Below are 11,248 nucleotides of genomic sequence, written 5' to 3' on the forward strand. Positions count from 1 at the left end.
CTTTTCAGCGGCCTCTTCTTGGTCTTCTGTCTGTCTGTCGCAGTTTCCCGTGGCAAAGGAAATGGAAAATTATTACGAAAATTATGATTTTTTTTTTGTTGCTTGTGAAATGGGAATTGGAATTGGAGCGCACGAAACGAACACGACAAATACAACAAACAATAAATTCAAACAAAAGACTTAAGAAACAAGCGCATTGGTTTGAGCTGAAGCCACTGCTCTCACAATGGGAACATCATCCAGTGGCAGCTGTAGCTCTGTAGCCCCGCATCTCTTCAATGCAAATTAATTATAGCCACATCTTGTGTAGACGTTGAATGGAGTGTGTATTTTGGCCAAAAGCTCACATCAATTATGGCCCAAAGACAGGCGGAGAGGAACACACAGAGTGTGGAAATGTTTGTAGATTGATGGCCAATAAAGAAACGAAATCGCCAAGAATTAAATGTGTTTGCAGACCTAGCTGAAATGCATTTTAAACATACATAAATCTGAAGTAGAAATTTACGGGGATTTGCGGAAGATATCAATTCGTGTGGAAAATAAGAATTACCGAGGAGAGAAGCGTGAGACCATGTAGCCAGCCACCCTAACCCAGTGTGTGCGGAGTGTGCTAGCGAGAAAGAATGAGCAACAATAAACAAGAATAAATAAAAACGAGAAGGGACGTGTGAGACGCTTCTTACGCGTCTTAACTTTTATACCCGGTACTCAGTACTACATCTGTACCTTAGCGTTTTTTTTTTCAATTTTAAATATTATATTTTACATACATTACATTTTTACTACATCTTTTATCAACATCTACATCTACATCCATCTTTGGGCATAAATAAAATACTCCCTATTTACTATTCGAGTACCGGGTAGAAAACAATATCAACCAAAGACCATCCCCGTCAGACTGTAGACTCTTCCCATTAGAATTCGTTTTTGGGTATTTGGGACTAGCCTGCAATCAAGGATACTAACAAGTATACTCTATCCCAGTTTGGGTGCAAAGATTCGAACAATGAAAGGACGAACGGTACGTTTGAGGCGACGCCAGCGACGCACGCAACGATGAAAGGAATGCCTCAAAGCCCTAGCGAGTGGCAGCCACCGAAAAAGCAGCTCCAGCAGCAACATGGAAGCTGGAAGACATGTAAACAAAAATATTATTTCCCTCTAAGCCTTTGGTAAACTCACCCGCTGCCACAGAACCCACACCGAGTGCTATGAAGGCGCCTTGCAGCATCCTTAGATTGAGAGCACTAATGATTTCGCTATCCTGATTGAGCTCCTGAGCTGGGGCCTCGCTGCTCTTAGCGTTGGAGTTAGCCTTGGCGCTCTCGGCAGCGGCTAGCTCCTTGAATTGTTGGGCCTGATCCTTGGTCATCTGACGGGACTGAGCGGTGTACTCTGCGGTGGTCATTTTGTCCAGGATGCCACCCTCAAATAGGTGGATGAGTCTACAATGAGAAGGAGGGAATGCTCTAAAGATTAATTAGATATTAAGTGCCATTCCTTACACATCATTTAAGCTATCCAGAAAGGGACAACCAATCTGCACAGCCACCGCAGAGTAGCGGGTGTACAGTTTCTGACTCAATTGAAAATTCTTGGCCCCATATTGTTGTATGTTGAAGTAGAGGGTCTCCCTGCCCCCAAGCACGGCCTTGTTCTCCCCGCCATCGGCTATGAGCTTTATTCCCGCCTCCACAGAATCAATGAGGAAACCCTGATGCCCATCGCGCTGCTGCTGGCGCATTAGGGCGTACAACTGCCGAAAGAGCTCTGTGCCGTTCTCCAGCATCTCCAGGGAGCTGCTCTCTTTCTCCACATACAGACGATAGCCGTCGCGTATCATGGCCGATTGCAGGCCCTGCAGCGTATTGATGGGTGCCTCATGGGCGGGCCTAGCAAACTGTGAGGTCAATTGGGCGGAATATACGTCGGCCAGGACATAGGTGGCGGCGACCCAATACACGATGGTCAAGAACTTGGCCCGATAGCCATGGTACAGCTCCTGACAGGCTGCAAAAAGGAAGCGCCATCAGGGCCAGAGGACACTTGTAATGGATTCACTTACACTGCTTCAGGAACAATCGAAGGGTGAACCAAATGCACTTCTCAAAGAGTTGATCGGGCATCCTGGGTGCAGATGGAACCCTCCTTCGCTTGAGCTTCAACACACAGGGAGTGATCTCCTTGATGTACGCCATATAGATGCACAGCTCTCCCAGTTGCTCCACATCCAGGTTGACCTGCCGCCGCCGCCAAATATACGGCATGGCTATGATCCCGTAGAAAATGGGACCTGAGAACACAATTGTGAGTATAAGATACGGCCAAATGTCCTGCTTAAAGGGTCGCATAATGGCCAAGGCTTCGTTGAGGCGCCGCGGGGCATGTGTGGCAAAAGCGCCCGAGTCCGCGAGCGTAAAGAATGAGAACTCAATGGCCTTGTGACGCTCCCAACTCAAGCCCACGTCGCCTAGGAAGAAGTCTGCCATCTATAAACGATAAATGGGATCATTTGGAATTGAGTTTGTCTGCCCCTTTGATACCCACTCTGCTCTGCAACAGTCCTATGCCCCCTGTAAAGCTCTCATTCGACTCCTTGGCATCGTCGGACTTGAGGGATCCCTGGGTGCGGCCCGGAGCTTCGATATACTCGAAGCGAAAGTTCATGTGCTCCGCCAGAAGCATGAGCAGTCGATGATCACGTCCGCCCGTGACTCTGACCTCGTTGCACTCGAGATTGTCGCCCAGTTCGTTGGATATCTCTCCAGAAGCCTCGCTAGAGCCCTCTGCCTCGCCAGAGTCGCTGCTGTTCTGCCCATAACTGACCCAGAACCAAGGTGGAGACTTAAAGGAAAATATGTCCATAGTCTAAACGAAACTACGATCCAGCTCTTATCTCACATACATGAAAAACAGGCACACGAAAGATTCTTCCCTCAAAATTGGCATAAACCGATCCAGCAGGCGGCAGCAGGGGAGTTCTCTGTAGTCCCAGGTTATCCCCGTCGTACCAATTCACGAGCCTCAGTTCCCCATCGCTTGTGGGCCTCGCCTGATTGTAGTAGATCCGAAAGGCCTTTTGGCGGGGTCGTGTAATGACCACCGCCCGCATGGGCTCCTCGAAGCTTATGGCACTGGCTTTGGGCGGCCAGCGGGCGCCCCAGTAGAAGATAAACAGACTGAGGCGATGGGCCAGACGACGCTCCTGTATGCGATCGGATAGCTCCTTCGGCTCATCGAGAATCAGACTGACGCACTCAATGGCGCCCTGGAGATTCGCTTCGATGTGCTGGAAAAACAGTTCCGTGTTGTTGAAGATCACGGACTTGTAGTACAGTCGATGAAGGCGCTGTATAAAGTCATCCACCTGAATGCCCTGATCGTTCTCGCAGCAGGCGCTCATCAAACTAAACGAAGGTAGGGCCAGAATGGCCAAAGGACGTGGTCTCAGGCCATTGATGATCTGCGAAAGAGCTGGTCGAAGGTAAGTAGGATAATTTCTATTAGAATTCCATTGAAAATGTGCACAAAATACCCATGGCCACATCCGACTCATTTGCAGGGAGATATGAGACCCTTGTGCAAGCTTCCCGACTCAGCAGCAGACCCAACAGTAACCAGAAGTTTTGCATTTTCGAGTGCTGTAAGAAGTCCTGTCGCTGGCCACCTTATATATGGTGGCCGCTTTATGATGGCTCGTTTGAGGAGCAATTATAGCCTCAATGCCTAAATATCACATGTCAGCCACCAGTCTGCTCATGGGCCAAAAGGAACATCGACTGACAGCAGGCACCGACAGCTCCGACAGTTTTCAGCTTGGGGCCAGAAGACCCAGGACCCAACCCAAACCATCGGCTGACTATCGATTTTCATAATCATTGAATGCACACAGAACGAGCAGTGACGTGTGAGACGCTTCTTAGGCGTCACAACTTTTATACCCGTTATATACACACTTTTATAATAATGATCCGAATTTTTAGTTTCCTTGTAGATTTGGGAGGTTTTCGCCCTTTTGAGGGGGTGGAAGGGCGCGTGGCTCATTTTTGAAATACACTGGTTTCAGCGTGAGCATACAGCATTCTGGAGCCAAAATTTGGTGGCTCTAGCTCTTATAGTCTCTGAGAACTAACCGACGAACAAGACGGACAGACAGACATGCCTCTATCGACTCGTCTATTGATGCTGATCAAGAATATATATACTTTATGGGGTCGGAAACGTTTCCTTCTGTGCGTTACATACAACCGTTATTCCCCACAAATACAATATACCCTATTTACTCTTCGAGTGCAGGGTATAAAAATACACAGGCACCTAGAAATAGATAGACTCTCTCTCTGTCTCTCATAGGCATGAATGGCAGTGGATACTCTTTCTATACTCGTATATGTTTAGATATTTAGATTGAGAATCTAAATTACACTTGTTACACTTGTTAGATTTAGAGGCAAAGAAAAGATATAACTAAATCTTGATTGCACTATTTTTAATATATGTAATTTACTTTCATAGAGCACACAATTGTCATTGCGGCTGCTGCCGTCATGTTCCTTTCTTGGTTTTAATTGTCAGAAGTTTGTCATTGCCGTTTTCGCTGACAATTTCTCTTTCCATGATCAATCGGTCTTGACGATCGACGATCCGTGATTGTGGCTATGGCTACGACTGTTGCTGTTATTGCTGTTTGTATCTCTGTGGCTATTGCTGCTTGTGCCTTGTGTTTGTTGTCAATCTTCTAATGCCGTTGACATTAATTCCGTGTTGTGCGCATTTTTCTTCGCTGGGACTGGCCGGCCTTTTGGCTCTACTACTCCCATGTCAGCGCTCTACTTTGGTACCCAGCAGCCAGCCAGCCAGGCAGCCAATGATTTATCACCGATCGAACAGCAGCATCTTCAATCCGTGAGTTTGCGGATGGGTTTGCCAGGGCTTTGCTTCCAACTTGAGGAATGTTCAAGAATCTATAGAGCTAACGGTGGAGCACTTCCAGCCACAAGATTTCATAACCCAAGTAGAACTTAAATATTAATTTTCTCACTACACATTCTATCGGTATTTGTTTTTATCTGGCCCACTAAAGGCGAGGCTCTCTCAGATGACCCGCTTATGATGTGGCCAAAAGTGTTTCTAATCGAGAAATAAAGCCCCCCAAAACTATGACACCAGATAGAAACCGAAAGACAGAGAGGTCCGCTGTGGTCCCTCTGTGACCTCTGCCAGCCAGGCTGCTCCACACTGTATACTGTAGATACCAGATTCCACAGCTACTCCGCATCTCTGGGGCTATTTATAAAACCTCTACTCTGCGGATCTGCGTAGTTCGACAACTTGTTAAACTTCAAACTGTCTGAGAAACGCGACAGCAGCAGCAGCAGCCCAAACAACAGAGGAGCTCTGGAGGTTCCTGCTGAGTGGGCTGTCTGGTGATTGCATCTGCGCCTCACTTGCAACATCCAGTTGCAGCCGGCTTGGCCTGATCTTGCACCAGGATGCACGCCAACACTTTTTTTGTTTCAACGCGCACACACGATAGTGAAATGTCCAAGCAGGAGCTTGGCCTCAGCCCTTGGATGCCTCGGATCCACAGAAGACAGGCTAAGTGGTTGGTGCGGAGGGGAGGGGCACAAAAATTGGTTGGGATCCCCGGCACAGTTAAATGCATTTTGTTTGTTTTTGCCTCTGACAACATTCCCCATCTCCCTCTCTCTCTCTCTCTGTTTCTTTCGCACTCCGTAAGGCTTGGGGCCAGCTGTCAATTGGCTTTGTCCGCATGTAAATCACTGGAAAACAACAGCACAAAAGGCTGTAGAGTACAGACACAGATACACCACACACATATGCAATGCCATGTATAAGCTTTATTTTAAAATAAATCTGAAACTAAAACGAAACTTAATTATTTATAGAAAAAACAAACTAAAACTAAACAAAAGTCGAGCTCAATGCCAGAAACTGAAGATAAAGTCCCACAAGTTGTCAGCGTCATCCGAATCATCTTCATTCGAGTCCTTGATGGCATCCAGTTTTTTTTTAAGCCTCTTTAGATTTTGCTCATCACTGAAGATGGCCTTCCAGACGCGCTTCCCAAATGGATCATAGATACCCAGACGTTTGAGTATCCTTATAACTTTCCTTCGGAAACGTTTGTCTACTTTGCGTGGAGCCACATTGAATAGTTCGCTCGGATCGGTGATGTTTTCTACAGTAGTTGAGTCCTTGTAGGATTTATAGCTGTTGTACGCTTTGATTTTTTCATCTAATTGTGCGAATGGCCAGCCTGCAGCCTCCTGTAGATTCTTATAGGGTTCAAGGACTCCTTCTATGCTGGAATTGGCAGCCTTTCTGAGGGCCTCTTTGATCCTGGTTGTCACAAGATCATCTAGCTGCCGGAGCGGCTCTAAATGCTCTCCATGGATGGGAAGTCCCAGAAAGATGAGTAAGATTACCGGTAAAACAGCAACCCCAATCATGGCTCCTATTTGTGGCCTCTACGGATCGATTATGGCTTCTCTGGATCGTTGGTGACTTCTGTCTGTGGCTTCCATAGATCGCTGGCATTTTAAAGCCCCTTTTGCACTCATGCATAGAAATGAGTTATGTGTCCGTCTTTGACAGGCAGTTAAATATTAATGGACTTTTCCAGGCTTAAGGTCACTTTGGTGCCTGAGTGTTTGGGTTAGTTCTGTAGTGGAATTCGGGGTTACGCGATTATCTTTAATGAAGTGTAAAGTATTTCGAATTTTGCATAGTGTTTTCCCTGACTTCATTTGTGTTATAACAAATATCGCTTAAGTTCTCTCAAGTTGTATGCCACCAAAGAACTGATTGGGATTAAATCCCAATTAAGCTCATAATTTATTCAAGCGTATCCTATTTTGGCTTGCATATCGGAAATGAACTCGAACTCTATAGATCTTTGAGCTTTGGGATCTTGGGGATTTTTAGCTTGCGGTTTTTTGCGGCGATCTGTTGGGACTTCTGTTGGCTGACACTCGTGGGTGGAAATAACTGTTGACTGAGTATTTAAGTATTTAATAGAGTTTTCCAGGTCAAAGATGAATGTGGTATTAGTCACAAGTTATCTTTAATGAATTTTGGAAAATGGAATTCCATACAAAATATACTCTATTTTTTAAACCAAAGAATTGATTTGAAGCATTATTTCTACACAGTTTTAATTGTATCAAACAAGCTGTTTGCAATAATCGTAATAATTGAAATTGCTATCATAGTCAAAAAATAAATATTCGCAGGACGTTAGTCTTCCGAACTGGATAATTCAGCTTCTTCTTGAGCTTCTTTAGCTTTTTCTTATCACAGAGGATGGTCTTTCAGACGCGGTCGGCAAACTTATCGAACAGACCCAGTTTCTTCATTATCTTCTCAAGCTTCTTTTCAAAGGATTATGAGCTGCGCTGTGCCTTGCCTCCTTTTCCGAGCTCTGGGCTCTTCCTTGCTCCGTAACACATCTGGTAGTTGTTGAATGCAATGAGCTTTTGGACGTTTCAAAAGAGAATGCCTAAGAATATAACCAGAGATTACATATCGAGTGCACGATTGATGCTCGACTCGAGTGTCACAAGCGAATGCATATTAATAGATTAATAAATTTCATGCATCAGTGATTCAAGACCAACCATAATAACAATAACATAAATTTATATCCTTTGCATTTACTAATTAAGAATGAATTCGCTGATAAAAGTTTCTTTCTTTTACTTTATCGGACTGCTTCCAAATATAAAAGTATTATGGATAGATGTATGCATAAATATTTGTATAATTCAAAAATTCCACATTACTTTTGGGATTCCCTCATATACACTTCATACATAGTCCTTATACTGTACATCTAATTTTTCCGGTTCCTCAAGTACTTCCATGTGATCCAAATTTTGCTTCTGAATGAAAAAATATCACAGATCCTTTGAAATTTGAACTCTTCAATAAATAATATCCACCAACCTTTTTTTGCTCTAGGGTAGTCAATATCTTGGCATGAATGAGACCTAGAAGCCAGGAAAGCTTTCCCCACACTATATCCAGGGCCCTATGGCTCTTCTCCCATATCAACTGCCGGGTTTTGGCCATTACCTGCTCATATGTGGGATTGTATCCCATGAACCTGACTGCTTCATTAATTCTCCCAATTGGTCCACTCAGCATATGAACCCCGACATCCACCCAGGACTTAAGGTGACCCTTCCACTTGACCGTTTCGATCTTTTGGTAAATTCTCTGTCGTAAAGCCTCGATAATGGGTTCATCCGAAATGTGATCATTATTGGGTAGTCGATCCTTGTTGGATTGTCGGTTGATGTCTGGTTTGGGCAGCACCCCGTCAACCAAATCTGTCACGGAATGATAGCTGTAGCCCATAGTTTTTCTTAAGGGACATTCACTTACGGTAGCTTGCCCTTGCAAAAAGAATTATCAACAAAAGTTTCATCTTGTTCCAAAGAAATCTTAAATGTAAGTGGAATCTTAAAACTTTAGCTGATGGTTTATTTTGAGGCATAACCAAACGATTTTAAAGGCTACAATTATTTCAATTAAATCTTCTACGCTTCAATTTAAATATTCATCATCCTCAGCGTTATAGGTAAAATTGAAATTCTTCAAAATCCTCATCCGTATCATCCAGGGACTGCAAAAATTATAAAATTTCATTAATCAGTGAGTCAAGACCATCCATAATAACCATAACATAAATTTATATCTTTTGTATGTTGCGTATGAGTCAATACTCAAACTTGAAAGTTAATCATTATCGATGCAGTTCCTCATCATTAGAGTATTCATAAACAGGGCAGGAACACTTTTCATAGTTCACCCTGACCTTATCCTCTTTTTGGCTTCTTGCAATTCTTTGGTATTTATGAAGAGCTCTCTGCTACATTCGATAGAAATTAAGGCAAATCTGATCATTTAATAACCATAACCACCGGCTCTCGAAGTTGTCGGAAAATACCCGATTTTTTTGGACTTGTCCAATACCAACTATTAGCTGGTGCTTTAGTTGTTGGTCAATTACTAGCTGATGGTTGAGGCCACCATTTTTGAGTTGTCGGCCAATGTATTTGTACAACACTGGATTTTTGTGGTATTGGATACTGGATATTGGATATTGGTGTTTTAGTTTTCGTCCACAAAGACCATGAATCTACAGGTTTTTGAGATGTTTCCAAGGGATTTTTATTGGATACCCTACATGCTGCCTTGAAGCACTTCCGATCTCTAAGTGTATCTTGAATGATTCGATGAGAGCCATGATGACCTTCCCGTGCCCCAGCGAACTATTGGTCAGTATTTTTGCATAGTACATTGGATCACGGTTTTGTTCATAAGTCGACTCAGCGTTAGGCATATCTGCCAAAGGGTATTCCATTTATGAGCCTTGAACTCGTTTTTGGAGGGCCATTCACTTACTGTAAGTTGCCATATGAACTATAAACCATAACACTTATATTGTTATGAAGAAAATACATATTTTCGATTTTATGGACTTTAAAGCGATCCTTTCTGGAAGAAAGGTACATACGTAGATAGATTTTAAATCTTTAAATATTAAGTATTACACACATCATTATATTATAGTTATGATCATTTAATTCTTTATTTTTATATATGTATATACGTATATAACTTTCTCTGGCCAATATACCACTTGTTCACTGGTAGTAGTCTTCATCGTAGTAGTAGTCCTCAAGCGAATCAGATTGATAATCGTAATATTCATCATCATTATCATCCCTATACGAACATTTTATGGAGTTTTCCTTCAGATTTGTTTTTTTTTGTTCATTGCTGAGGCTTAGAGCTGTTTTGAGACGTCTCTTTTGATGCTGATAGAATTTTGAGCATCTGCTATCCCGCTCCTGGTCTGGTATAAGCAAATCAAGCTCATCTAGGCGTTCGTGGATATCGTGTTCCAGCTCCTGACGACGGGCCATGTAGGCCTCAAACCGAGTGCCAGTGACAATCTTATCATACACTCGATCCTTCCCCAATTTACTGGCTGCACGGATTTTACTAATCCATTCGGCATACTCAATGTTTCCATCGATTTTACCCTCACTGGAACTGAGGATATGTAGAAGCTTATCCGTTGCTTCTGCATCCAGCTTGATGTTAGGATCTTGGGTAGTAGTGTCAGGTTGTAGTGTTGTAGGAGGATCAGTTTTAGGAGGGGGTAACGGTGCAGCAGTAGTGGTAGTACTAGTAACACCAGTAGTATTAGCAGACGAAGAGGAATCATCAACGGTTAAAGATGTTGGACTCCTAGCTACTATTGGCTGTTGGTCGCCATTGCTACTTAGTACTCCCACAATGAAAAAACTCAACAAAAAAATCATCTTGAAATTATAGAAAGCTATAGAGTTTCAAGACTGATATTTCTAGAACCTGTGCAGCTCGTCTTTATATAGATACGCAAGGCCTATCTACTTGGCTACGACTATAGCTATTTGTTAATTTAGATAAACCGTAATGGAAATTCCGTGAATCGTTCCGTGTACTTTAGGTATTCATATAATCGGGCTCTGTAGATTTGTTATTTAATTAGTTTTGCTGCATGTATCGATTTTTAGCTCTTTTACGCTGAACCGTTTCGAATGCCGCACTTAACCGTTTCAACGGTTTTTAGCAATGCCATCCTCAAGTTGTGGAACCCAATGCAAGCACAATCAGCTGCTTGGCTTTGGCCTGCTTCGCACAAGTGAGAGACCCAGGTAAAAGAGCGAGAGAGCGCAAATGAGAGGGCGAAAGTGCACGATCCACAAGAGGCAGCGACGTCCAGGGTAAAACAATCATTAAGATGGGGACAACTCAGCGATTAGCCTCTTGAATTTAAGGAAATTCAAGAATATGATTATTCTAACAAGTCTTATTTTGTGTGAAGATTTTGATGTGCTGAGGTCCCTGATTTATTTCTATCATTCTTACAGCCCACCACAGCCCGTACCTTGCATAAAAATATACCATGCCATTCACGTCTTGAGTATCTGAAGCGGGTCTCTTGTCTTTCAGAGTTTCCCCGATTCAGAGACAGTTTCGTACCACCTAGCACCTCAGTTCTTGAACGTCAGCTGGCCGTGTTGGTAACATTGCGCGGAAGGTGTTTGAGCCGTGTACGACGTGAACGTGTTTCGGAACGAACGAAAGTCAAGTGGCAGCAGCTCCATAACGAGGCGGCTCTATGTTTAGCTTTTTGTTCGGAAATTCAATCGGGGAGATATAC

The 11,248-nt window shown here is 43.5% G+C and overlaps 4 protein-coding genes across 4 annotated transcripts; all 4 read right to left on the minus strand.

Annotated features, from left to right (window-relative positions):
• Positions 1-1,507: 1,507 nt before the first annotated feature.
• Positions 1,508-3,619, minus strand: LOC117587532 (ionotropic receptor 40a). The gene is made up of 5 exons (XM_034278336.1): positions 3,542-3,619; positions 2,912-3,480; positions 2,554-2,850; positions 2,072-2,495; positions 1,508-2,016 (listed from the first exon to the last, which is right to left on the minus strand). The coding sequence occupies exons 1-5, from the start codon at positions 3,543-3,545 to the stop codon at positions 1,508-1,510; spliced, it is 1,803 nt and encodes a 600-aa protein (XP_034134227.1). The 5' UTR covers positions 3,546-3,619.
• Positions 3,620-5,894: 2,275 nt separating this feature from the next.
• On the minus strand, positions 5,895-6,614 carry LOC117587537. Its single transcript, XM_034278341.1, has one exon. It carries the CDS (start codon positions 6,477-6,479, stop codon positions 5,949-5,951), a length of 531 nt encoding a protein of 176 aa, XP_034134232.1. The 5' UTR covers positions 6,480-6,614; the 3' UTR covers positions 5,895-5,948.
• Positions 6,615-7,771: 1,157 nt separating this feature from the next.
• LOC117587536 lies at positions 7,772-8,473 on the minus strand. Its single transcript, XM_034278340.1, has 3 exons — positions 8,416-8,473; positions 7,975-8,360; positions 7,772-7,910 (listed from the first exon to the last, which is right to left on the minus strand). Exons 1-3 carry the CDS (start codon positions 8,456-8,458, stop codon positions 7,836-7,838), a joined length of 504 nt encoding a protein of 167 aa, XP_034134231.1. The 5' UTR covers positions 8,459-8,473; the 3' UTR covers positions 7,772-7,835.
• A 1,146-nt stretch (positions 8,474-9,619) lies between these two features.
• On the minus strand, positions 9,620-10,390 carry LOC117587535. Its single transcript, XM_034278339.1, has one exon. The coding sequence runs from the start codon at positions 10,362-10,364 to the stop codon at positions 9,681-9,683; it is 684 nt and encodes a 227-aa protein (XP_034134230.1). The 5' UTR covers positions 10,365-10,390; the 3' UTR covers positions 9,620-9,680.
• Positions 10,391-11,248: the final 858 nt, after the last annotated feature.

The sequence above is a fragment of the Drosophila guanche genome, unplaced genomic scaffold, assembly GCF_900245975.1.
Source record: "Drosophila guanche unplaced genomic scaffold, DGUA_6, whole genome shotgun sequence".
NCBI classification, from domain to species: domain Eukaryota; kingdom Metazoa; phylum Arthropoda; class Insecta; order Diptera; family Drosophilidae; genus Drosophila; species Drosophila guanche.